General features: G+C 32.8%; 3 protein-coding genes, 1 non-coding gene and 1 pseudogene across 5 annotated transcripts; 2 read left to right on the top strand and 3 right to left on the bottom strand.

Annotated features, from left to right (window-relative positions):
• The first annotated feature begins 2,713 nt into the window (after positions 1–2,713).
• LOC133794498 (probable phospholipid-transporting ATPase 4) lies at positions 2,714–8,826 on the top strand. 2 transcript variants are annotated; one of them, XM_062231739.1, is made up of 11 exons: positions 2,714–3,018; positions 3,687–5,649; positions 5,736–5,846; positions 5,964–6,240; positions 6,327–6,415; positions 6,538–6,625; positions 6,691–6,927; positions 7,111–7,236; positions 7,390–7,488; positions 7,624–7,815; positions 7,901–8,826. In XM_062231739.1, the coding sequence occupies exons 2-11, from the start codon at positions 3,836–3,838 to the stop codon at positions 8,573–8,575; spliced, it is 3,708 nt and encodes a 1,235-aa protein (XP_062087723.1). In that variant the 5' UTR covers positions 2,714–3,018; positions 3,687–3,835; the 3' UTR covers positions 8,576–8,826. The 2 variants fall into 2 exon arrangements, with proteins under 2 accessions (XP_062087723.1, XP_062087724.1); XM_062231740.1 differs by having other exon boundaries at positions 2,715–3,018; positions 6,718–6,927.
• Positions 8,827–10,062: 1,236 nt separating this feature from the next.
• Positions 10,063–14,707, top strand: LOC133794499 (casein kinase 1-like protein 2). The gene is made up of 14 exons (XM_062231741.1): positions 10,063–10,465; positions 10,570–10,610; positions 11,177–11,246; positions 11,356–11,504; positions 11,594–11,689; positions 11,772–11,842; positions 11,990–12,051; positions 12,192–12,255; positions 12,341–12,425; positions 12,514–12,640; positions 12,757–12,839; positions 12,938–13,004; positions 13,198–13,340; positions 13,931–14,707. The coding sequence occupies exons 1-14, from the start codon at positions 10,390–10,392 to the stop codon at positions 14,228–14,230; spliced, it is 1,434 nt and encodes a 477-aa protein (XP_062087725.1). The 5' UTR covers positions 10,063–10,389; the 3' UTR covers positions 14,231–14,707.
• A 4,791-nt stretch (positions 14,708–19,498) lies between these two features.
• On the bottom strand, positions 19,499–20,263 carry LOC133794500 (uncharacterized). Its single transcript, XM_062231742.1, has one exon. The coding sequence runs from the start codon at positions 20,128–20,130 to the stop codon at positions 19,750–19,752; it is 381 nt and encodes a 126-aa protein (XP_062087726.1). The 5' UTR covers positions 20,131–20,263; the 3' UTR covers positions 19,499–19,749.
• A 2,064-nt stretch (positions 20,264–22,327) lies between these two features.
• LOC133794501 (eukaryotic initiation factor 4A-11-like) lies at positions 22,328–26,163 on the bottom strand (annotated as a pseudogene).
• On the bottom strand, positions 24,906–25,000 carry LOC133799171 (small nucleolar RNA snoR98). Its single transcript, XR_009876367.1, has one exon. It is a non-coding gene; the product is annotated as a small nucleolar RNA snoR98 (small nucleolar RNA).
• Positions 26,164–27,261: the final 1,098 nt, after the last annotated feature.

The raw sequence follows: 27,261 nt of genomic DNA on the forward strand, positions 1-27,261 counted from the left end.
AAATAATAAATAGTAATCTATTATTCTAATTCTTCATCCTCTTACTAAACAATCTCAAGAATTATTACATGCTTCTCTCTCTCTTATATAATCCATCTTTCATTAACTCTTAATCCTTTCTACTCTCCCTCTACCAAATATATTATGGGGGGTAAGAAAAATAAATATTTCACCGATATTTATTAATTTATTATTATTACTTTTTTTTTTTTGAGAAAGAGATATTTATCAATTTATTGATCGAATACAAATGTAGTATATAAAATAACAACAAATCATACTTTATGAATAATTAAAATATAATGCTATATATTCTAGGATATATTATTGATAGACATTCTTTACTTTTGAATAATTGATACTCTGATTTATTTATTTATTTTCTTTCTTCTGAGACGTATATATCTATATCATGTATATTATTATTTTTTTTTTAGAAAAAAAAAAAGAAAATTAATTTTCTTTGGGCGTGTTAGGCTGAACTAAAGTCTCAAATTTTGAATGTTTGACCAGTCATTGTAATATTATTGTCTCTCAGTGTAGAAATTAAAATTGCAAGCAACCGAAGAACATGTCAGCTCAAATCATTATCCTACATACAATAATTTAATCAACATAAAAATATATATTTAAATACGTTTCTTTTTTATTTCTTTAAAAAAGAAAAATCATGTGAAAAGGACATTTTAAATCCACCTGGTTAACTTGCCCTTATCCCTTGAATTAATATAAAAAAAATTAAATTATTCTACTGTCCATCATTGTCGTGTTTCTTGACATTACAATTTACAAACCTTTTAATTAATGCATGTCATGTGCAAATATGTTTATTTCAGTTACAAAACAATAAGAAAATCCATCATTGTGTCTACCATTCATCATTTTTGGTTTAAAATAAAGATTGTAAATTAATAAAGTAAACTCTGAACATGTTCGTGAATCGTGACACCTTTTTTTTTAAAAATAAAAGTTTGTGTCACTGATTTTAGTACTTGTAGTATATTTCAACACAAATATTTGACATAAATACAAAAAAGCATGATATTAAAAAAATCTAACATGGTTCAATAGCTCTTAAAAAAAAGGGTTTATAATCAATATAAATTATGTCCTACTATTATTATTATTAACTCAGAGCAGGCCACATAAACTAGTTCGAAAATGAAAAGCCTTAGTTTAAAAAATAAAATAAAAATGGAGTGACTAGTGAGGAAAAGCAAGTGTTTAAATTACGTGACTGGCTTAAATAGCTGGAAAACGCACCACGTGGAGTGGAGTGGAGTTGGAGATTTGATCGTGGGGCCCACCAATCTCATTCTTAATTAAATAGTGTATTGACAGCCGTCCGATGATTTGCCGAATCGCGTTAGAATTGTTTTGAAAGTCATCAGATCATGTTATATATGCACAAACACACATACATACATTAAATTCATCCTCTTTTGATGGATTTTGACTAGCACAAGAGATAGTCTCAAACCAGCAAACACACCATCATATTTATTGACATTGTCTTTATGTTTGGCCCTTTGCCACAATATACACTCACATAACATGCTTCTTTCTTTTGATTTTCTTCCTTTTTTTTTTAAGATTTACCTAGCAAAAGATTAGTCCCTATAAAGTGAGAGATTAGTGTTAACGAAATTTAATCAAGGGTACATGAACAATATTAGTTTTTTTTTTACGAGGAGAGAGACTCACCTAGAATTTAGGTCGAATATAGGAGAGTTGATATTTTTAAGATTTTCCCTGAATAGAAAGTAGTAACAACTATAATAGAAAAAATTAATGCAAACAACTAACCATTAATTAAATACATTATTGTGTTAGTTTTTATTAGAATATATGTTTACGAATCATAATATTATTAAACATGACGAGCTGAGATCATCAAAAAGTTTGCTGATCTAATTTACTCCAATCCATTTAAGATCATTGACTTCTAGAGTTCTTTCTTATTCGCTAGATTTATTTAATTCCATATCTAATTCCCATGTCAAATAACTCATAAAAAAACACTGTGAAAATGATATAAACTATTAACTTGAAGAAGAATAAATAAATCATAAACTAAATTCTTTTCATCTAAACTCATCTCTCATGACTCATATCATTCCCAACAGGTCTCTTGAACCTTAAAAAAAATCAGTTTACTTGAGAGTTCTTCCTCTTTTAAGATGACGTGGCAAGGGACAAGAATATTGGAGGTTGAATAGGATATGGTCTCACGGACAAGCTATCTGCCACACCTAGTATTTATTAATGTTTTCAATCATATAAAAGAGTAGGTGTTTTTTTTTTTGAAAAATAAAAAAAAAACTCCATGGCAGAGCCAAAAGATATTTATTTTTATTTATTTATTTATTTTGCAGTTTATAGTTTGGAAATACAGGGAAAGCAAGGTAAGATGGCAGAAGACTGGCCACGTAGGATGAGTGGGACCCAAAGTAGTGTTTGCGGGGTTTAAATGGAGGACAGACTGGTTCTTGATTGGCTGCAGACGAATTTAAAAAAAAAAAAAAGAGAAAGTCTTATTGCCAGGTCATTACAAGTTTGCCCTGACCAATCATGTAATTTTCCCATTTTAGAAATTATTCGGAAAATGGATTTTATTTTTTTATAAAATAGGTGAAAATCGGGTGGGAAAAATAATAATATAAATATAGGAAAAGGAGGGCCCGGAATTTCCTGGCATTGGCTCAGACTTCAGGACGGAGAGAGAGAAAGAAAGAAAGAAAGAAAGAAAGAGAAGGAAAAAGAAGGGAAAGAGAAGGAAAAAGAAGGGAAAGAGAGAGAGTCTTTCTTTCTGTTTTTGCCTAAAACCCCTGTCCTCTCTCTATCTCTCTGTTTCTCTCTCTAGAATCTCTCCTTTCTTCAGTTTTCTATCTCTAGAATTTGTTCTTTCCCTTCCTCATTGATCTGCAAACCCGAGCTAGCTCTCTCTCTCTCTCACCCCTGACAAGGGTAATTTTGTCTTTATATTGTCATTGACATGGATGAGCCTCTGGGTTTCAGGTACCCATTTTGTTTGTGTTTTTGTTTTTTCTTTTCTGGGTCGGATTAGTTTTGTTCGTTTTAATGTGAATACGTTTTAATTGATTTTAAGGCTTTTTTTTTTATGGTACGAGGATTATGGAGTTGATTTTATGATTGCTGATTAAGCTGGACATTGTCCAATTACTACAATTTTTTTTCTTCCCATTCTTTTCTCTTTTATAGGTCTAAATAATTTCTCTTGGATTTTTAAGATGAATGCAGCATTGGGTTTGGGAAATTATTGACAAACTTAAAAATTTTCTTGATTTTCTCTTTCTCTTTAGTTTTGGATTTTGATTTTGATTTTGATTTGAAAAGAAGGAAAAGTAAGTAGGATTACAATCCACTCTATTTTATTTTATTTATTATTATGTATATATAATCTAGGCAAATCGTTGTCTGTTCTCAGATTTGGCTAAAAGTCTAATTCATTCCTCAAATCTGAAGTTTTGAAAAAGCTAGACATCTGGGTATACAACACATTTTAAAAATAGCTCCAAAGAGGCGACCCTTTTCATTTTCATCTTTCTTTCTCTTTTTCCCGTTATTTATTTAATTTTGAAAGTCTTTCCTTTTGCATTTCTGTTTTGATGCATTACTTTTAATTTTGCTTGCTGGGTTTGAATTTCAACGGTTTTGTTTCGCAGGAATTTGTGAATTTCAATCTGGGGTTTCTGCAAATCGGGCCTTTGAAGGAGATATTGGCCATAATCCCACAGGGAAGACGAAGATTTGGGTTTTCTTTTAGGTGGGTATGTACCAACTCTAATTTGTTTTGGGTTGAAACTGGTGAGAGATGACGAGGGGAAGGATAAGGGCTAAGCTCCGGCAGAGCAACTTGTACACATTCAATTGCCTCCGGCCAAGTGCCACTGCGACAGATGGCCCGCTTCCAATCCCAGGTCCCGGCTACTCAAGAACTATTTTTTGTAATCAACCTCTTCTCCATCGAAAGAAACCTTTGAAATATTGCTCTAATTTTATATCAACCACCAAGTACAATCCCATTACGTTCTTGCCCAAAGCGCTTTTCGAACAGTTTAGACGGGTTGCCAATGTTTATTTCCTTTTGGCTGCTATTATCTCTCTCACGGCCGTTTCTCCATTCTCTCCAGTGAGCATGATTGCTCCTTTGGCCTTTGTTGTTGGGCTTAGTATGGCAAAGGAAGCTTTGGAAGATTGGCGTAGATTCTTGCAGGATATGAAGGTCAATCTTCGGAAAGTGAGTGTTCATAAAGGAGGTGGTGTTTTCGGTTACAGGCCCTGGCATAAGATTTCAGTTGGAGATGTGGTGAAGGTTGAAAAGGATCAGTTCTTTCCTGCAGATTTACTTCTCTTGTCCTCAAGTTACGAAGATGGCATTTGCTACGTGGAGACTATGAACTTAGATGGTGAGACAAATTTGAAGGTAAAGAGATGTTTGGAAGCAACTTTACCTGTGGATGATGATGAGTCTTTTAAAGATTTCAAAGGTACAATCCAATGTGAAGACCCAAACCCCAATCTCTACTCCTTTGTGGGTAATCTTGATCTTGACCGTCAGGTTTTTCCTCTTGATCCTAGTCAGATTCTCCTCAGAGACTCGAAGCTGAGGAATACAGCTTATGTGTATGGGGTGGTGATATTTACTGGTCATGATAGCAAAGTCATGCAGAATGCAACGAAGTCGCCTTCAAAAAGAAGCGGAATAGAAAAAAAAATGGATTATATAATATACCTCCTTTTCAGCATGCTTGTGTTTATCTCTTTGGTGAGCTCATTTGGTTTTGCTGTAAAGACAAAGTACCACACGCCTGATGCATGGTACTTGCAACCAACGGTAGCTGAAGATATGTATAATCCGAAAAAAGCTGGCTTGGCTGGACTTATTCATCTAGTTACCGCTCTCATCCTTTATGGATATTTGATACCTATCTCTCTTTATGTTTCAATTGAGCTTGTGAAGGTTTTGCAAGCTACCTTCATTAACCAAGACATTCACATGTATTGCGAAGAGACTGGCAATCCTGCTCAAGCACGGACATCAAATTTAAATGAGGAATTGGGCCAGGTTGACACCATCCTCTCTGATAAAACGGGCACTTTGACCTGCAATCAGATGGACTTTCTAAAGTGTTCCATTGCTGGTTGTCCGTATGGCGTACGCTCAAGTGAAGTTGAACTTGCTGCAGCAAAACAGATGGCCATTGATCTCAGCAGCGAGCATGAAGATGAGTTTTCCAATTTTCCTATGCCGAAAAATAGTGCACCTAGTTCATGGGATAATAAGATGGATTCAGAAATAGAGCTGGAGAATGTTGTTACTTCCAGCTACGAAAAGGACCATAAACCCGCCATAAAGGGATTTAGCTTTGAAGACAGCCGCCTTATGAATGGAAATTGGTTGAAGGAGCCAAATGCTGATGCCATATTATTGTTTTTCCGAATATTAGGAGTTTGCCACACTGCAATTCCTGATCTAAACGAAGAGACTGGTGTTTTAACATATGAAGCAGAGTCACCCGATGAAGGAGCTTTTCTTGTTGCAGCAAGAGAATTTGGTTTCGAGTTCTGTAAAAGAACTCAGTCCAGTGTGTTTGTCCGGGAAAAGTATCCCTCTTCCGTTGAAAGGTAAGAATGTTATTTAACTATTTGATTAGGCATTCTTTATATTGTGTTTTCTTTCTCATGATATCTTAACATTTCTTTTGTTATAGGGAGTACAAAATTCTGGGTATGCTGGATTTCACCAGCAAAAGGAAGCGAATGTCAGTTATTGTGCGGGATGAAGATGGACAAATATTTCTTCTATGCAAAGGTGCTGACAGGTCAGGGTCACAACTCTTGATTATATCTCACATCCAATAGGAAAAAGAAGAGAAATTTCTTGGTTTCTAACTTTTAACTCTCTGACCCATGCATGATCCTTTGGTTAATATATACAGCATTATCTTTGAGCGGCTATCAAAGAATGGTAAAATGTATGAAGAAATGACTTCTAAACATTTGAATGAATATGGAGAAGCTGGGTTGCGTACATTGGCACTTGCTTACAGAAAGCTGGAGGAGTCTGAGTACAATGCTTGGAACAATGAATTTCAGAAAGCAAAAGCATCCATGGGGGCTGATAGAGAGACGGTGCTTGAACAAGTATCGGATCTGATTGAGAGAGAGTTGATTCTTGTTGGTGCTACTGCTGTCGAAGACAAATTGCAAAAAGGAGTATGTGCATTAATCTTAATCTTGTCTTGTTCATTACATGTTCTTGAAAGTCAACTTTAACCAGAATTTATTTTGCTTTTGATTAGGTGCCCCAGTGCATTGATAAACTTGCACAAGCTGGTCTCAAACTTTGGGTTCTTACAGGAGATAAGATGGAAACTGCAATAAACATAGGGTCTGTCTCTAATCAATTATTAAGCACAACTTTTTTCCAAGTTTATGTTTCTCAAATTGGACAAACTGAAAGGTGATTTATCATAACAAAAAATGTAATGGAATTTTTGTTTCATGATTTAGGTATGCATGTAGTTTACTGCGACAAGGCATGAAGAGGATCTGTATAACAACAGCAACCTCAGACATATTAGCCCCAGATACCAAAGAGGTATATATTTCTTTGAAATGTGTTTGTACTTTTGTTTTCTAGAGATTAGTTTCATTGTAGGGTAGACCTTTTTGTTGTTTGCCAATGAACAGGCTGTGAAAGAGAACATTCTAAATCAAATCACTAATGCCTCGAGGATGGTCAAGTTAGAGAAAGATCCTCATGCTGCATTTGCACTAATTATTGATGGGAAAACTTTAAGCTACGCTTTAGAAGATGATATAAAGCTTCTTTTCTTGGGATTAGCAGTTGACTGTGCATCAGTTATATGCTGTCGTGTTTCTCCTAGACAAAAGGCAATGGTAAGGTTTAATTTTACTTATCCTTAAATTTTTCATCTGTCAATTTCGAGACCACACATACACAAATCTCTCTCTTGTTTTTTCCCCCGCATATTAATCACAAAATTGCTATTTTTTTTTTATTATTGTAGATAGAGCACCATCTTAAATAGTTAGTTTACATTTTAACTTTTTTTTAACCAGGTGACAAGGTTGGTAAAAGAAGGAACTGGAAAAACCACCTTAGCAATCGGTGATGGTGCAAATGATGTTGGGATGATTCAAGAAGCTGATATTGGTGTTGGGATCAGTGGGGTTGAAGGTATGCAGGTTGGTGCCATCTGACTCTCCTTTTTTTTTTTTGCTAATGTTTTTATAATTAATTTTATTCACATGAAAATGTTGAAATCCTGTTTTCTGTTGTTTGAAGCAATTTATATTTCTTTATTTACAAGAAATCTTAGAGCTCTTAACTGTTTGCAGGCTGTAATGGCTAGTGACTTCTCTATCGCCCAGTTTCGATTCTTGGAGAGACTTTTGGTTGTTCATGGACACTGGTGCTACAAGAGGATTGCTCAAATGGTAGTAAACATTGTGCCTAATGCCTATCATATGATTTAATTCTTTATGTTAATATCTGCCTTTTTCCGCTAAACTTGCTAAGGTGTTTGTAGTTGGTAAAAGTTCTGCTGACAAAGATTTTTTTTTGGCATTTAGATTTGCTATTTCTTCTACAAAAATATCGCATTTGGTCTCACCCTGTTCTACTTCGAGGCATTTACGGGCTTCTCTGGGCAATCAATATATGATGACTGGTACATGCTATCGTTCAATGTCATTCTTACCTCATTGCCGGTCATTTCACTTGGAGTATTTGAACAAGATGTGTCTTCTGAGGTCTGCCTACAGGTTAGTCCTATTAATTTTAATTTAAAAAGCACTCTTACATTTTCAGGTAACCCTTGATTATACTTATTCATCATCTCTTCTACAGTTCCCCGCTCTGTATCAGCAAGGACCAAAAAACTTGTTCTTCGACTGGTACAGAATATTGGGGTGGATGGGCAACGGTGTCTATTCCTCTCTCATAATCTTTTTCCTCAACATTATCATCTTCTATGACCAAGCTTTTCGTCCTGGAGGCCAGACGGCCGACATGTCTGTCATGGGAACTGCCATGTTCACTTGCATCATATGGGCTGTCAACTGCCAAATTGCACTCACAATGAGTCACTTTACATGGATCCAACACCTCTTGGTCTGGGGCAGCATAGCAATGTGGTATCTGTTTCTCTTGCTTTATGGCATGATGTCTCCGATTTACTCTGGCAATGCATTCAAGATTTTGATTGAAGCTCTTGGCCCTGCACCTATTTTTTGGTCATCCACCCTCTTAGTAACAGCTGCTTGTAATCTCCCTTACCTGGCTCACATATCCTTCCAAAGATGTTTCAATCCCATGGATCACCATATTATCCAAGAAATCAAATACTACAAGAAAGATGTTGAGGATCAACGCATGTGGACAAGAGAACGATCGAAAGCAAGACAAGAAACTAAGATCGGATTCACAGCAAGGGTGGATGCCAAAATCAGACAATTGAGAGGGAGGCTGCAGAAGAAGCAGACATCCATCATCATTCAAAATGCAGCAGAGTCCACGTTGTGACACATTTATCAATTTTGATTTATTATTTTTTTCATTTAATTTTTCTTAGGCTTTGTCACAGTTTGCAGTCTTATATAGGAGCCTCTCTTTCTGTTTCTTTCTTGGCATTTGATTATTCAGTTAAGTGGGGTTGGTTAAAGTCCCATTCACAATAGAGAGAAAAACGTTGGAGTTGTTGTATTTACTATGTACAATATCTTACAAATTTGAAGAGTTAACAACTTGTGAAATATAGATGATACCTATCCACATCTGCCTGTATCTTTTCCCTTTCTGCCTTCTATTGTATTGTATAATATATTGTATTTAATGGCAAAAAAATCAATCCAAAGATCAACTTATGTATATACTCTTTACAATTCCTACTCTCAACCGTTCCAATTTGATATATATATATATATATATGCTTTCAAAAGTGAAGAAATGTACATATCTGACGTAAAAGTGATTTATTCTATGTACTTAGTTAATGTGTATGTATTGCTAAATTGCTTTCAAAAGTGATGAAATGTATCTATCTACCGTAAAAGTGATTTATTCTATGTACTTAGTTAATGTGTATGTATTGCTAAATAAAACCCACTGAATTGAAAATTTCAAAAATTGTCTTATTTGCTTACCATCTGACAAAGTATGCCTCTAAAAACAGGCTTCCGCTTCAAAATCTTGCTGATCATTCGATGTGGTAAACTCGTCAGACTAAGATTGTTAAAGTGGTTAACTTAGGGGAAAAAAAGTATAAATGGGTTTTGGAGAAATCATCCAAAGCCTGAAATAAACTTACAATGTTTGGTATTATCCAATGTAGTTTTTGTATGTCTTGGTCTATTATAGCAGTGATGCAGCATACATAATAAAGGGCCTTTCAATATGCTCTGAAACTGAAAGTAGATTAACTTATTTGACTTGAGGATATCATATCGCCTGCTGGCTCATGATTTGGTTTGGTTAAATATACTTAGAAAAGTAGATGTTGAACTTATTTTGACTTAAAGATGGATATTCCACTGGATATATAAAGCTGCTCTGGCTTAGTTTAATATGTTTTTTGAAATTATATGATAAGATTTATTTGACTTGAGGGTGAGGATAATACCTCAGCAGATAGAGTTGGTGGTTAGATTGAAAAAAACACAATCAATTAGCTATAGATTTATAATAATAATGCATTAGTTGAGGGGCAAAGCCAAAGGAAGAGTGGGACTGGCAAACGACAACGAAAATAAGAAAAACGACAAACATAAAAAAACGACAAAAGAAAAGGAAAGCAAACGACACCAGAATTAAAGTAACGTGTTTGTGTGGGAACTGGGGAGTGGGACTGGTAGTAAATTAGACGATAACCCATCTCTAATTTCGAATATTAATTTACCTTATTTAATATATTAATTACAATTAAGAAAAAGAAGCTCCTTTTTTTTTTTTAATTTTAATTTTATAACTTATTCTTTCCATAAAAAGGCTAGAACAAAATTCCGGTTTTATTGGTCTAAACGGCGAGGTAGAGAGAGAATGAGAGAAAGGTGACGATGCCTTTGGTTTCTTCTTCTTCTTCTTCTCACTATGACCTAAATTCCTAGAGGGAGAAAGTGGACGATCTTTCCTATTGTGCCCCCAATACTGTGTCCTATTTTCTTCGCCGCCCAAACCTTTCCTTCTTCATCTGATTTATCTACACATACCTTCTCCAAGGAGACTTCGAGTGCGGGTCAATCCTTGGGCGACGGCCTTTGAATTTTTAGAACAATCTGCCTAGGGTTATCTTTTGTGGACTAGTTCAGTTTGATCGTGATCTTTGATTCTCTTTATTTCCTATGGAAGCTCGAGTTGGAGGCAAGTTTCGACTCGGCCGGAAGATCGGTAGCGGATCGTTTGGAGAGATCTATCTCGGTTTGTTCCTTTTCTTCTTCTCCTTTCCTTTTCTGAATTTCCTTCTGTTTTGTATTTTGTTGTGATTATTATTTGTTACTCCGTTTCCCCCCTTAATTGTTTAGGTACTAATATTCAAACGAATGAAGAGGTTGCGATAAAGCTTGTAAGTAATCCTATCTTTCTGGAAATTTGTTCAATTTTTATTTTTTTTTTGGAAATTAGAGTGTTGATTGCAGATTCTGTGTTTAGGAATTTTGCTTTTAATTGACATAGCTTTTGATCAATTTGTTTTTCCGTGGTTTGGGGGTATTAGTAAATAGTTGGTTTTAAATGGTTGTTGAGGACTTGAATTTGGTAGGTTGTAAGAGGTTTTGCGAAGTATCAATCGTGATTCAAGTTTCCCTTGGGCTAGAACACTGTTATACACGTTAGGGGTTTTTATTGCTTTTCATAGTTTTAAGATATTTTATAGTTTATAGTGATATAATTTATCGTCTGTGCTTCGAAATCTGTTTTTAAGTGCTTCTAAGCATGAATGTTGCCGCATTTTACTTGTACTTTCTTGATGATTTTTATCATGGTAGACATTTTCCTTTAAATTCTAGAAGATTGAGAGTGTATTCGTTTATTAATTTTTTTCTCTTTTTCTATTTGACGCTTGATCATATATTGTAAGAATGAGAATTTTGACTTTGTAGTGTTTATATCCATATTGTTTCTTTTGTGCAGGAAAATGTCAAGACGAAGCATCCCCAATTGCTATATGAATCAAAGTTGTACAAAATATTACAAGGAGGAAGTAATGGCCCTTACCCTTTTCTTTGTCTTTGTTTAGATAATGGATTTATGGTGCTGTGCTGATCCAGCTGATATATTTGTTGTTTGACCACTCTTTACAACAATTGCAGCTGGAATTCCAAATGTAAGATGGTTCGGGACTGAAGGAGAGTACAATGTTCTCGTGATGGATTTACTGGGACCTAGTCTTGAGGATTTATTCAACTTCTGCAGTAGGAAATTATCTCTGAAGACTGTTCTCATGCTTGCCGATCAGATGGTAGGATTGATTTATATACAATGCAATTTCTTCTGGCATTTAAGTTTTCATCCTTTTGACTCTTTTACTAATTGTTGGTTTACTGTTAGATCAACCGAGTGGAGTTTGTTCATTCAAAATCATTTCTACATCGAGATATCAAGCCTGATAATTTCCTCATGGGTTTAGGGAGGCGTGCAAATCAGGTATTTCGGAATTTATATTAAAATTGAGTTCTTTTTTTGTACTAGTATATGAATACATGACTATTAACTTTCTCTTTTGCAGGTCTACATCATAGACTTTGGTCTTGCAAAGAAGTATAGAGATAGCTCAACTCATCAGCATATTCCTTACAGGTTGGCTTTTACAATATCCCGATGTTTAATATTCTATTATCTTGGCTCTAATAGTTTCCTTTTCTTTTTTTATCATTATTTCTAAAGGAGTTGTTGCTATTTTCACCAAGTACTAATCGTTAATTCGTCATGCTTTTATAATCGCAGAGAAAATAAGAATTTGACGGGAACTGCTAGATATGCTAGTATGAATACCCACCTTGGCATTGGTAAGCCGATTATTTTTTACCCCTGCAATCATGTGCACGTAGTCTGTCTGATAGATGTCGTTGTATTAGTTAATAACTAACTATTTTTAGCCTCTTCGTTCCCTTATTGATGTTGGATTTTTTTTTCTTCTTCTGGACAGAGCAAAGCCGAAGGGATGATTTAGAATCACTTGGTTATGTTCTTATGTATTTTTTAAGAGGAAGGTGAATATTCTTGTCCTTACGGTTCCGCTTTCTTAATGGGTTCTTGCTTTCTAGTTTCTATTTTTGTGACCTACTTCTTCTACAGTCTTCCATGGCAGGGACTGAAAGCAGGAACTAAGAAACAGAAGTATGAGAAGATCAGTGAGAAGAAAGTTCAAACTTCTATTGAGGTATCATAGTGTTAGAATTGCAATGTGGTGATTGACATTTATTGATATGTCTTGGAAGCTTACTGATCTTGCCTTATCTCTTCTTTAGTCCTTGTGTCGTGGTTATCCTACAGAATTTGCATCGTACTTCCACTATTGTCGATCTCTACGGTTTGATGATAAACCAGACTATGCCTATTTAAAGAGACTCTTTCGTGATCTTTTCATTCGTGAAGGTATGTCTTATAATTTTTTATTGGGGACATCTACTTTTCTACTTTAGCAGTAATGGATCCACTCACAGCTGTTTTTATTTCTATATATTCTCCATGTATATATACTGTTGGCACAGGTTTTCAGTTTGATTATGTTTTCGATTGGACCATCTTGAAATACCAGCAATCCCAAATTGCCACTCCCCCCACTCGTGCCGTTGTAAGTCACTTATTCATTTTTCTGGTTGCTTGTGCTCTTGTATATATAAATTACAGTGGGATAAATCTTAAATTTTTTTAATTACTATTTGTTTGTAGGTGTCTGGTGCGGGACCAAGCTCTGGCATACCTCCAGCTATTGCAAATGCTGATAACAGACACACCGGTACTACTGTTATTCAGTTTACTTCCACATTTAACTTTGTACATAGTTAGAAGCTTTGTGTCACTTCAGAATGCCTGTTCTATTTGCTGCTATCTATTCATTTATGTGATGGGGTTCATGTCAATTTTTTTCCCGTTTCTCTATCAGACAGATGTTTATTATTTTTTTTAATAAGACCATTATATTCATGAAGGTTTGGAAGACGGTAGACCTGCAGGTTGGGCATCTGGAGATCCCTCTCGTAGGAGACACTCTGGTCCTATGGTAAATACTGGAAGCTTGTTGAGACAAAAAAGTCCAGTTGCAAATGATCCACCCATGTCAAAAGATGCAATGGTGAGTGATGTTGTATCTGCTTTCGAGAGTTTTGCCATTTCTGTCTTTATCGATCAGTTTGCCAGGTGATTGACACTTCATAAATTCATTGCACTTTGGACATTGAAGTTCAATTGCTTCGCTTTCTCCCACCATTCTCTTCTAACTTCTAACCGAGAACTGAAATGACAGTGAAAGAAAACAAAGAGAAAAAATTGTGTTGGTTCATTTATTTTAGAGATTTTTACATAAAATACTAATTTTCGCTAAAAAAAAAATTATGTTTCTACGGTCAAATATTTTTTTTCCAATATTAAGTTTTTAAGTAAATTTTTACATTTTTACGGATTTGTCTTTTTATTTTTTGTTGTGTTTTCACGTTTTTAGTTATTTCTTTTGTGTTTTCATGTTGTTTTTAGGTTTTTTATTTGTGTTGATGTTACCGTATTTTTGTAATTATGAAACTTAGAAAATCAATATGAAAGAAAAAAAAATAGGAAACTTAAAAAGTAAAAAAAAAAAAGTGTATTTAAGAAAGAATTATCTTTTTTTATTCATTGTGCTTGAGCTGGAACTTAATCCACGTGTTCATCCTGCTTGAACTCGTGCAGTTATCTAGCTCACATTTCATTCGCTCAAGCGGAACATCAAGGCGGCCTGCTGTCTCAAGCAGCCGTGATCCAGGGGTGATCACAAGTGAGTCTGATTTTTCACGCCCTCAAAACACTGATGCAAGCCCAGGAACACTACGTAAAATTCCAAGCGGTCAGAGAAGCTCACCTATTGTGTCATCGGAGCAGAACCGAACATCTTCTTCTTCAAGAAATGTTTCGAACATGAAGAACTTAGAGTCCACTCTTAGAGGCATGGAGAGCCTGAATTTTAACAATGATGAGAGGGTGCAGTATTAGCAGCAGTCACTCTCAAATCAATCTCTGTCTCTCTCCCCACTGTAAATTTTAAAAAGGTATACACCCATCCAATCCATCATCACGCACTTGGAGTTGAATTTGATTTGTTCGAGTCTACAATGTTTGTGGGGGGAGCTTCAACAACGCCTGGGCTTTTTTTTTTTAATCACTGTAACAAATGCAATAACGAGAATCCAGAAGCAGAAGTGGATGCCCTAAAACCCTACTCTACCGTACAAGTATTACCCAGGTAAAACCAAGAAAGGAAAAAAAAAAGGCTTTTGTCAATACATTGAGTTATATTCAACCTCTTTTCATTTTGCTATTTTTTTAACTTCTTTTCTGTCACGTATGTTCTTTCTTTGTTCATCAAACATCATAAGCTATGTTTGTGGTGAAACAAAAATAGCTGTAAAACTGTAAGTAAATCAATATTTCTATTCCTGATGCATACTCTAGTTGATTGCTTGTTTGGTACCTTTTTTTATTGGCTCCCTTCTTTTTTTCTGCCTTCTCGTTCTATTTAATTCTAAATGTTAAACAATAAGTAGGACAACTATTTCAACACGTTTAATATTATGACTTTGCGTATAATTATATTATCATTGAGAAATAGATGTTTTATACATTTTACCTTCTTTTTAAATAAAATTATGAAAAGCAAAAAGATGCACAAATATGATTTTGTTTTTATTTTTATCCTAATAAATAAAATGATTGCCTTTAAATATTATATTTTGAGAGTATTCCAATAGCTTTTTTAAGTACATCATTAATATTTATTTTTTCTATTTATATCCAATCTTTACAATACATCAACTAAATGAATGATGATAGAGATATTAAAAGTGATGAAAAGAAGAATATTAATGTATAGTTATAGAAAAGATATTGTAGCAATAAAATTTTATAAAATAAAAAATTATTTTAATTTAAAAAGAATTTCTATTGTTCATAATCCATGAGTAAGAAAACACAGTTTAAGGTGACCTGTTTGGAATTGATTTATCGGGTTTGCTTGTTGTTTTACAAATCTGGTTTAAATTAATGATGTGGGAACAATTTTTAATTTTTCAGAAAACACTTTGTCTGGAAATATTAAAAGATAGTTTAAAAACCGAATAGTATGTATATCTTGAAATATCATAAGAAAAATAATTGCTAAAAATAGTTTTAGAAGGTACTGAGCTTCCAAGTTGGGATGTATTCGAGGATCCATGTGCGCATATGCACATATGGTGACATGACACGTGGGAATTGTCTGATATTTTATATAACTTAAATATCCAATATAATACAAGTAGTAGATATTTAATATTTGATCATCTAAGCTAAGTTAAGCTACAAACTGTGTTAAGATTTATTGATCATATTGACTAAAACACACCTACCACGCGTGATGAACCGATTACTACCCTCTAATTTCCAATTCAGTTGTATTAAAATTGAGTCGGTGGATATGACTTAGAGCCCAATGAAAATTACACTTCTTTGAGTGTTTTTTTTATTTAATTATTTTTGTAAAAAAATTATTTTGTTAATGTTTGTATAGTATTATTAAAATTGTCAAATAACAAATAAACCATAATTTTTAATACAATTAAATTATGAAATGTGTACCTTAATTGTTTAAAATGTCATATATTATATATGATATTTAAAAAAATTGAAAAATTAATTTTTTTAAAGTAGAAATTACACTACATATGACTTTTTTTTACTTTAATTTTTTTTACGAGAATTTGTTTTTATGACTTTTTTCAATTTTTAAAAAAAATTATGTATGGTTTTATAGAAAATTTGAAATTTACTGGATAAAAAAAGTAGACTTTTTAAAAATTAAGTTTTAAAAAGTTAGTAATATGGTATATTGTGGAAAATTATGGGGATTATACTTTTCCTAGTTTGTATAGGAAATTTATTAAAGAAGAAAACAAAGTATGAGAAACATAATTACTAACTAATTAAATATGAGACATAAATTTAAAACCAAAACACATCAGTCAAACATAGGTACTATTGTAAATTAGCATTCCACTCTTCTCTTTCCCAAACCCACTTTCTCCCTCAAAACCCACGCACAAGCCCTTTTCGCTCAAAACCCAGCCAACAAATCTCCTCCACCTTTGGTCAGCGCAAATCTTGTCCAGCTTCGGTGCAAATCCATTCCAGCTTTGGCGCCATCTCAAGATCCTATCAACCACAACTAAGCCACGACCTCCCCTCTGGCAAGAAAATTCGCGATCCTCTTCTCCATAAATCAAATGAATTACAGCCATGTTCTGCTGCAATATTGGTCATCTCCGACCAACTATTCTTATTCTTCTTTTCAATTTTCAGATCAATTTTTTTTTTCTTGGTCTAAACTTTTTTTTTTTTTTAGATCTGGAACTAACTTGTAATTTTTTTAAAGTTTAGGTAAATAATTGCTCATATTATTACATATATACTTTCTTCTTCTTGAGTTATTAATCAAAACACATTTGTTTTATTTGTATCTGTTTTTTTTTTCTATCTTCTACAATTGGTAACTGGTTACCTCCATGTTTTCATATGTGTTTATATTTCTGGGTTGTTTATGGTAACTGATTACCTTCACGTTTTTTGGTATGTGTGTATATTTCTGGGTTTTTTTCTAATCTTCATATCTACAATAGGTAATTGGTTACCTTAACGTTCTGATATGTGTATAATTCTGGGTTCTTTATGGTAACCGATTACCTCCACGTTCTGGGTTATAAGATTAGATCAAGTATTTGTTTTTCCTTCAAACTTAATGTTTCTTTTCATATTTAATATAAGTAACTTGTCACTGTTCGTATAATAACTGATTATCCCTCTTATGGCAAAATGTTACTCCTCTCAAGGTAGCTAGTTACCCTTCTTGTTATTTAATAACTCTAGAATTTTTTTTACATAACTATGAAAAATTAATAAAGTAACCGGTTACCTTACCCAGACTATGAAAAAAACAATCTAAAAAAAGAAAAAAAAAAGTTTATAACAAATAAAAAAAATGATAAACACCCTTCATAAAACAAGAAAAAAAAATTGTAAAACAACCAAAGAAAAATTTAATATAAAAAAATCAAATAAACTAAAAAATAATAATCAAATTACAAACATACCCTTCAAAAGTAATAAAATAAGATTAAGAGTAAAATTATGACATGAACTCATTTTTATACAAAAATATGATAAAATAAACTAATAAAAGTGAAAATTCTTTAAAAAAAGCTATAGATTTTTTTTTTTTTTTAAAAGACATATTTTTGCAAACTGTAATTTCCTAAAAAAAAAAATTATAGAAAAATTCCAATCTTTAATATGCAAAAGCGTTATCATTAGCATTATTTTGATAGAATCAAATTTGTTAGATAACAAAATAGTATTTTTAAATATGGTTAGTCAAATTCTAAAACTCCGCTGTTACTAAATATCGCTTTCTCCTCAGAATATTTTGCTGCTCGTAGTTATGTATTATTGATTAAACTAAAATAAAAGTAGCTAAGTCTAGAACATTTCAAACGGCAAGACTGAAATCATATTTGCCAATTTTTTTTTTTAAAAGTAAGGTTTTTGTTTAATATTTCTAGCAACTTTCTTAAGCATGAAAAACTTGGAATTTAGAGTTACAAACTTCGTTTTTGAAAAAAAAATTGTCGAAAACTTGTTAAATTACCCGTATATTTCTAACCCGTGAACATTTTTCGACGCGATTTTTTTTTATAACAGTGCATTTTGTAGTTATTTAGAGCATTTATAAATTTTCAGAAAATTCTGAATAATTTAACATACCGAAAAATAAGTTCAAATATATTGTTTTCTATGCGCATAAAAAAACTTAGTTACTCGTGCAACTTGTTTTTAACCCAGATTTTAGCACTGTGAATTATTTAGAATTTTCTAAAAATTTACAATATATTCTAAATAACTATAATATGCACAATCATAAAAAATAAAAAAAATCATACCAAAGAACCAAAAATTATTTACGGATCAAAAATATACTTTGAAGCCTCTGATTTAGAATCTCCCAAAAATACATTAAAATAATACTAGATTAGCAATAATAAATATTAGTGTAATAATTTCTTGATGGTAATTAAAAAAATTGATTGCTATTTATGACGGTGATAAATATGAGGGCTATTTAAATTGACTTTATTAACACTTATCCGAGTGATATGATATTAATTAATCATCTTTGCATTGACTATTAAGTAGCTTGTGTAGTCATACGTCGGTTTACGTAGTTTGAACGTATGGCTGCGATTTTTTATTTGAAAACTCAACTTGGAAAATCATAATAGGACAGCCATTGATGAGAAGATTTCAACAAAGCAAATCAAAATTCCCCCCACCCAAAAAAAAAAGGTCAATTTCTAATTTGCTCTTCCAATATTGCAACTACAAAAAATAAGGAAATCCAGCCTTTGGAACAAAATAATGTCACACCAACAGATATTTTTCTAGTCAAATTTGTACACACTTTATTTTATCTATCTAGAAACAAGTACTGATATTAGTGATAGTAATGGTATAAGATATGATGAGATTAGATATATGATAGTAGAGTAATCAGATGGACCGCTATTTCTACTACCAATACTACTCATCATTACTCGTTTAAATTTATCATTACTCATTTAAATTTATTGTAAATTATGGTAGTAATGGACATTAAAAGTTTTGTTGCAAGTATTATTATTGTTATTATTAATAAATAGCAAGAAATTTGTACGTTTAAAACTATTTTATTTTGTTTTGTAGTCTACTAATAATGGGACTTGGTAGACAAGAACAGCTTCGTCCAACAAATGAAACGAAATTTTTCCTTGTTGGGAACGCCAAATCCAATAAACTTGTTGGAAATATCTCTTGCTCTTCAAACAACTATTTTTTTATTTTCCTTTTTTCTCTTTCTTTTCAATAGGTTTAAAATTTTGATGCAACTTTAGATTAGGTAGAGTTACTAAAATAATTACAGGGGATGAGAGCAAAGAGGAGTAAATATGAGCTTAATTAGTGGTTGAAGGAGTAAAGAAAAAACTTTTTCATTGGATGCAAGTTTTCATTAAAAATAGTGAAAGAGATATGGATAGAGGAGCTACAACATTGTATGCCTTTAAAAAGAATAATAAATAAACCAAAACCTGTTTTTGCCAAACTTGGCTTTTCAAGAATGTTATTTTTTTTATACATTTTTGTGGTCAAAGCAAAAAGTAAAGAATGGTCAAAAAAATTGAACTGGACATACATGAAGAGTGATATAATTGCTATGATTATTATTATTATTTGTTCAGATCTTTATCAGTTGGCTTTAGGATCCAACAACTAATATAGGATTTTCAATAATTCTGTCAAATTGAAAATCAAAAGAACAAAAAAAAAACTTAATAGATAGAACTTGACAGTTCATAACAATTAACATGAACTAGAACTCAGACCCAGAACAGAAGGATATATATATATATATATATATTATAGAAGAAAGGAAAATGAAAAATACCCAATGATCAGCGCCAGCCATAGATGACTTGAGTGTAAGTACTTTTGATCCACCTGAAGCTTTTTCGAAAAGAACCTTTCATCTTCCCCTCAACGGCGTAAGCCTTATACCCAGCCACCCTTTTCTTCCTCTGCAACTCAGGATCGTTCAAGCTCCAGCTCTTCGAGGTCGACCCAACACTGCTTTTCGCTTTCTTGATCTTCGCCTCGTTCGCTGACGGAGGACCCGGTGCCGGTGCCGGAGCCGAAGAACCGGCGTAATTGGCGCTGTAGCACCTCAGATCGCGCATGCTCGTCGGAGCTGCTCTGTTCCCGTTGTAAACCTCCATCTGCATCCCCCCTCCGCCGCCGCCGCCATCTCTGCACGACCGAGATCTGAAGTTCTCCATTTCTAGCTCGCGAGAGAGAGAGAAAGAAAGAAAGAAGCTCAGAGTTGTGAAAATGGAGGACAGGGAGGGCTTTTTATTTTTGTTTTGACTCTCTTTGCCTTTTCTTGGGGTCGTGAATAATAGTTATTAGCACCTATTTATTTATATTTATTACAATATATTTTTTAATAATATATAAAGTTTGATGTTTTTGGAAGAGTTTGAAGGTGGTGGTTAAGGTAGTATTCATAGGTGTATAGTAAGTAATATATTAATTTAAAGTTGTGAATAATAAATAAGAGTGAGGAGACAAACAGTTTAAGTTATGAAATATGAATCAGTGTGAGATTGTGGAATGTAGAGGCTGCCTGATCTTATTGCTGCTTTCTTTGACTGCTCTCTCATTCTCTTTACACACACGTGTAATTATTGTTACAATTTTGGGGAGAGAGAAAGAGAGAGATCCCTTATAAAAAGGAAAAATCAAATCATAAAAAAATAATGAATTGGGTATTGAGAGAATGTGGTGCTTTGCTTGCATTGCTTGCAATGTGCAAGTACACAAGGTAAGATAACCAATCAAATGTTTACTGAAACGACCAATTGGGTCTTCCTTGTTTGGTTAGGCAAAACTAGACCCAGTTCAGATATTGTCAATCCAAATATGAGGCATAGAATCTATCATTTTGACATGGTTTTAGAGTTTTGTGAGTTTGAAAGACTTGTCATTGGGAAAAAAAAATAAAAAAGTTGTGAAGATAGAGAGATAGTTATATAATGAAAAGGGGAACAAAAGGTGTCCAAATAAGTGTGCAAGATAAATTTGGTCTGTGAAAATATGCGGTTGAGACTCGAGACTTGAAAGCTTGTTGAGGGGACCACCTCCCTTATTACAACACTACTACTACTGGTACTAGTACTACTACACTAAATTATTTTTAGACTGGTACAACTGCCCATTGACTCCTCCTCAAGTTTCTTTAGGTATTTGATGCATTGTTGGCTTTGTTGTTGTGACATTGAGAAATTTTTAGTGGTGTTGATTGTGTAATTTTTATCTTTCTTTTTTTTATATATATATATGATGACTTATAGTTACCAATAAAATATCTTCGTTTACCCACCATAACTATCAAACCTTATTGTGTTGATAGTTAAATTAAAGTATGTCCTCTTTTCTCACCATTCATTTTAGTAATCACCCTTCATTTTTATATATATATATATATTATATAGAATGACATAAGCGTATTTTTTTTTTCAATACCGGTGCATCTTTTTTCTATTTTGGCGCCTGGATAGATATAATTCAAAAAAAATTTAAATAACGGTGTACATTGTAAGTATTTAGAATATCCTGCAAATTTTCAAGAGATTCTGAATAGTTTACGAAGTCGAAAACAAAGTTTAAACTGTCAAATTTTACACACGTACACAAAAAAACAGGCACGCGTGCAACATACAGTTTAGATCTTGTTTCGGTACTATAATTTATTCAGAATTTTTTGAAAATTTATATAATATTCTAGATAGCTATAACGTACACCATCATATAAAAAAATTTGAGATTATAACTATTCAGGGGCCAAAATAGAAAAATAATGCACCGATATTGCAAAACAAAAAATGTATTGTAGTCGCTCTTATATATATCATTAATCTTTCCTAAGTAAATAATCAATTAAACGTTTTAAACCTGATATGCATACGTTGCAATTTACTCTGACTTAATAGGTAAGCTAATCATTTCGGTGACACTACTCTTAGACGCTCTTAAAATGATCATAAATTTGAAATACAAGAACTGAAAAACTTACCCTTCTTTAAATAGGAAATATAGACCAGTCAAAGATGAAAATATATTTTTTCTTATTAGAGTGGAATAAAAGTAGGATTTTTCGCATTTCAGTCCTTGTAAAAAAGCAAATTTTGGAAAGTGGGGTGGGGCGGCTACAAAAGCAAATTTTTCATAAACTACACGCTCCGTTGTCAACTCCTTTTGTTTTAGACTATTATTTTGGAATAGAAAACGTAAAAGAATCATTACATTGTAACTTGAACTAAGCATACAGAAACTCCACCATTTAAACTTTTATGAAAGAATTAAAACCTAAAATCCCAAAGACAACATATGCTGCTACTTATAAAGTTAGACTAAAGACTCTTTTTTTGTCCCAGAAGCAGATATCATGAGAATATTACATGAAGCAAGTCAGGAAAAAAAATAGATATAAGCCAATCCGGACTAGCATACTTCTTTATAATAAATCTCACGAGAAAAATAAAATAAAAATAAACATACAATACAATACAATACAAAGCATAAAAAGGAAACAAAATTTGAAATAATAAATCCCCACCGCACTGCAATGTGCAGAGCCTATATTGAAGTGGTGCAAAGACGGATATCATTTAAGTGGTCAGATATGTTCAACGTCGTCAACTCAAGGACACTAGTACAAGATGATGGGGGAATATGGGAGGCAATAATAAATAGTATTTGCAAAATCAGAAACAAAACAAAAAGTTCTTCACAGAAGATCGGCAACATTTTGTGGCTGCTCCTCAACGACCACATTGTAAAAACTTCTGAATGTCGAACAGCATTCTCTCACCCTCCTTGGTCACGAAGTTTATGGCAACACATTTTCTTCCAAACAGGATTGAGTAGGCAAATATTAGTTTATCACAAGAGAGGCTTGTTGCACATCAATACCACGGGCATGCATGATTATGTCACGAGTGTTCTGGTCCATATCACCGTGTGTGGCGGAAACTGTGTGTGGTCATGGCCTCGCATCTTGACTGTCAGTAAGCCAGTCGACCTTGCGCCTTGAATTCACAAAAATGACACTCTGGGTGATGGCCAGAGTTTCGTAGAGATCACAAAGTGTTTCGAGCCTCCAGTCTTCCTTCTCAACATTGACATAGAACTGTTTAATACCTTCGAGGGTGAGCTCATCACGTTTCACCAGAATCCTCACAGGTTGGTTCATGAACTTCCTGGTAATCTCTAGAGCTTCAGGAGGCATTGTACCAGAAAATACACCAACCTGGACCTTTGAGGCAGGAGCTGGAATATGTCGTAAATCTGGCAAACAGAAAGCCATTGTTAGAACTCACAACAAATATTTCACGGGTACACACGTAAGTTTAAACTGTTTATAAAATCCAAATATGAAGACTAAGATCAACTTTAAAAAACAAAAAAACAAACCTGATTTTTAAAACCACGGGAAAGCATTTCATCTGCTTCGTCCAACACAAACATCTTAATATAATCAGGGCGAAGTGACTGCCTTTGCAACATGTCAAACACACGACCAGGAGTGCCAACAAAACGTGTACACCAGCTTGAAGGATGCGTTGATCCTCACGAACACTTGTTCCACCCACACAGGCATGAACCTTCACACCAAGGTAGTCACCAAGAGCTCGCATGACCTTCTCTATCTGTTGTGCCAGCTCCCAGTGGGGCCAAACTACCAGAGCTTGGCACTGGACCACATCATAATCGAGTTGCTGCAAAATACCAGAACAAAAGGTTGCAGTTTTGCTAGTTCCAGACTGAGCCTGTTGAATCACATCAAGTCCCTGACAAAAAGGAACAATTCCTCTTTGCTGGATAGCAGAAGGCTTCTCAAAACCTTGAAAATAAAAAATCCACATTAAAATAATAAACACCCACGCTAATAGCAACCATCAACTACAATTGTTACTTAAAAATAATATGTATACAAATTCATTAACCGAAACAACTTAGAGAGTAGCAAGTATATGAATTTCAATATGTTTGCAACAAAAAATAGGCAAATGATACGCATACATGTATATATAAAAGATATAAACACATAATGCCATACCGTAAGCATATATGCCCCTTAGAAGGTTTTCTTTCAACCCCATGGGATCAAAAGTTTCAGAGACCTCGTCATATGGTTTGAAGAAATCTTGTCCTTCTGTTCAAAGCCTAATTTATTTAATGTGTAACAAAAACCATTAGTGGTGACATCATATCATAATTACAATCAGATGGAAAATGCAATTATTCTAAATTTCAAGAAAAAGATTTTGGCAAGAACATACAACTCAGTCATTTTAGCATCATATTGGCGAGCATCAAATTGAGATCCTTCTGGAGCCAAACCAGCCATATCTACATAAGAGGGAGAATTATTAGTATCTCTTGTTTTAAAGCTTATAAAAGAGGCAGGAAGAAAGATACGTGTAGTTCACACCCTTGCGAAGGGTTTAGAAAAAATCTAGTTGAGGGAAAAAAATTAGGATTGTTTCTTATCAATCTGCATAAATACAGGACAAAAAACCCTATATATAGGAGCCAAATATAATCAATTGTAGTACTAATCTGACTATAATTATAGCTACATAAATTTCCATATTTTAAATATTCCTTGCTTAAATAAAAGTCCTGATATTCCTAGGCACTTCAATTATAGTTCTAGCTTGACTAGATCACTAGAGCTTTATCTACTTTATTAAAAAAATAACCCTAATATTCCTAGGCACCTCTAAAAGTAAAAAAAGAATCCCTGACAAATTAAAATACCAAATCAGACTTAATATGAAATAAAATAAACAAATAATATAAAAAATACTAAGTCTATTTTCTAACTTTAATCTCTACTATAAACCTAATTATACAAAACCCTACTATATGTGCTCTACATCTCAAAATAAAAATTATGACAAACATTCTTCACTATACCAATGTTCTATCCTCTCTAAGAATGGCGATTACACTGCAAAGACATTCACAAAAGATATTATTTCAAGAAAAATGTGACAAAAGAGCCAAACTTGCAAACCAAATAAATAAGTATACAAGTATTAAATTCCTGTTTTAATTTCTGGAGAAGATAATGTAGAAGACAGTGTCCATTTGCTTGTAGTGGGTAAATACCACGCAAACAAACACACTATTGCCCACTCCTCCATACAACAAGCAACCTTTTCAAAATGTAATTAGAAATCAAAAGGAAGAATGTGACAGAAGAGCCAAGCTTGCAAATAAAAAAAAATATGAATACAAGTATTAAACTCCTGCATTAATTTCTGGAGAAGATAATGTAGAAGACAGTGTCTATCTGCTTGTAGTGGATATATACCATGCAAAAAAAACACAATACCCGCTCCTCTACGCAATCATTTTCAAAATGTAATTATAAAACAAAAGCCATTAACATGAGATATTTATTATTACTTCCAAAAGAAAACTGTGACAGAAGATCCAAGCTTGCAAATCAAACAAATATGAATACAAGTATTAAACTCCTGTTTTAATTTCTGGAGAAGATGATGTATAAGACAGTGTATCTGTATATTGGTATAATCCCAAAAAAGCAAACACACGATTGCCCTCTTCCTCATACCACAAGCAATCCTTTTCAAAATGCAATTAGAAAGCAAAAGCCATTCACCAGAGATATCTGTTAGTACTTATTAAAGGAAAAAAAGTTACAGAAGAGCCTAGCTTGCAAATCAAAGAAATATGAATACATGTATTAAACTCCTGTTAGACTTTCTGAAGAAAATATTGTAAAGGGCAGGCGACTATCCGGTGTATTGTATATATAATCCTCACACAAACATATTGTGTCTTATAATTATTAGGTTTGTATGTTGAAAAAAAATTGTTGAACATGTATAAATACCCTAAACAACTGACTCTGATTTTGGGTTTAGCGAAAAGTCTACTACTCTATTGTTTTCAATAATACGCATGCAGTCGTCAAATTGACAAACGAATAAAAAAATAACTTTTTCTTAAGTAATGAACAAATGTAGTAGTTTCAGATAAGCAGATACTCACAGTCCAACATCAGTTCGTTATTATTTTCTCGCTAGCTTTCCACCGGGAAAAAAAAAACAATTTCAAGAGAAAACCACAGATCTCAAACAAAACTCAAGATGATATTTAACAGTGAAAGAAATCCTAAAATCCGGGGGAAAAAAACAGTAAAAAATTACTTCGACGTGCAGCTGTGATATAAAATAGTTGATACAGACTATAGAAACATATATATTTACACAAGTAAATATACCTGCGAGCTGTGAATTCCGTAGAGAATGAGATGTAGAGAGAGCGAGAAGAGTAGGAAGATAGAGCTAGGGTTTCCCAAACTCCTCGGATTTGCGCCGTGGAGTTGAAGGGAGCCGGATGTTGAAAGAGGAAGCGTTTATATTCGGGGAAATAGCCAATATTTTGAAAAAACTCCTGAAATTTTTTTTTTTTTTTTTTTTGGAAAAGTAGCCAATGTCGATTGTCATTGGTATCCGTGGGTACCCAATCCCAAAAGTCCGTCAAAAGCTAACACTAGACACACATGTCAGCTTTGTATTGGCTCATTTAAAAATATTTTTAAAAATTAAATTTAAAATAAAAAATAATTTAATCGGTAAAATAAATTAAAATCCATAAAAACAATTAAAATTTATTTTTATAATCATCTTTTAAAAAAATATCACTAAAGAAAATAAATTTAAAATAAAAAAATTATTTAATCAATAAAAAAATCAATTTTATTTTTATAATAAGTTTTTAAAAAAATATTATTAAAAAAATTAATTTAAAATAGAAAAAAATTATTTTATAAATAAAAAAATTAAAATTTATTTTTATAATCAGTTTCTAAAAAATATTATAAAAAAATTCAATTATAAAAATAAATTTTAATTTTTGGTAGATTTTTCAAGTTAGGAGTGGTTACAACATATTGTAGATTCTTTTTTTATTACCGAAAACATAATTTCAAGTAAATAATAAAACAAAAAATGAGCAATATCAATTTATAAGCTATTTATTTTCATTTATGCAATGTTAAATGTAGTTGAATGATAAAACGTTATGTACTTGAATTTTTAATTGACATGTGAATGACAAATAATATGTCAATTCATTTTAAATATTTTATGCATATAAAAGTTATTTAATTTTTTTTACTATACCTTATTAATTTTAAAAATTTATAATCATACAATATTTATTTATTATATAATTACTATTATTATTGTCAAATATGATAATGAAAATTCAAATCTAATTATTACTTGACATTCAAATAAATCAGGTATTTTAAAATTACTAGAAGCTACGTTTTTTTTTAAAAAAAAATTACTCAATATTCATTGATT

This window comes from Humulus lupulus, chromosome 8 (assembly GCF_963169125.1).
Source record: "Humulus lupulus chromosome 8, drHumLupu1.1, whole genome shotgun sequence".
Taxonomy (NCBI): Eukaryota; Viridiplantae; Streptophyta; class Magnoliopsida; order Rosales; family Cannabaceae; genus Humulus; species Humulus lupulus.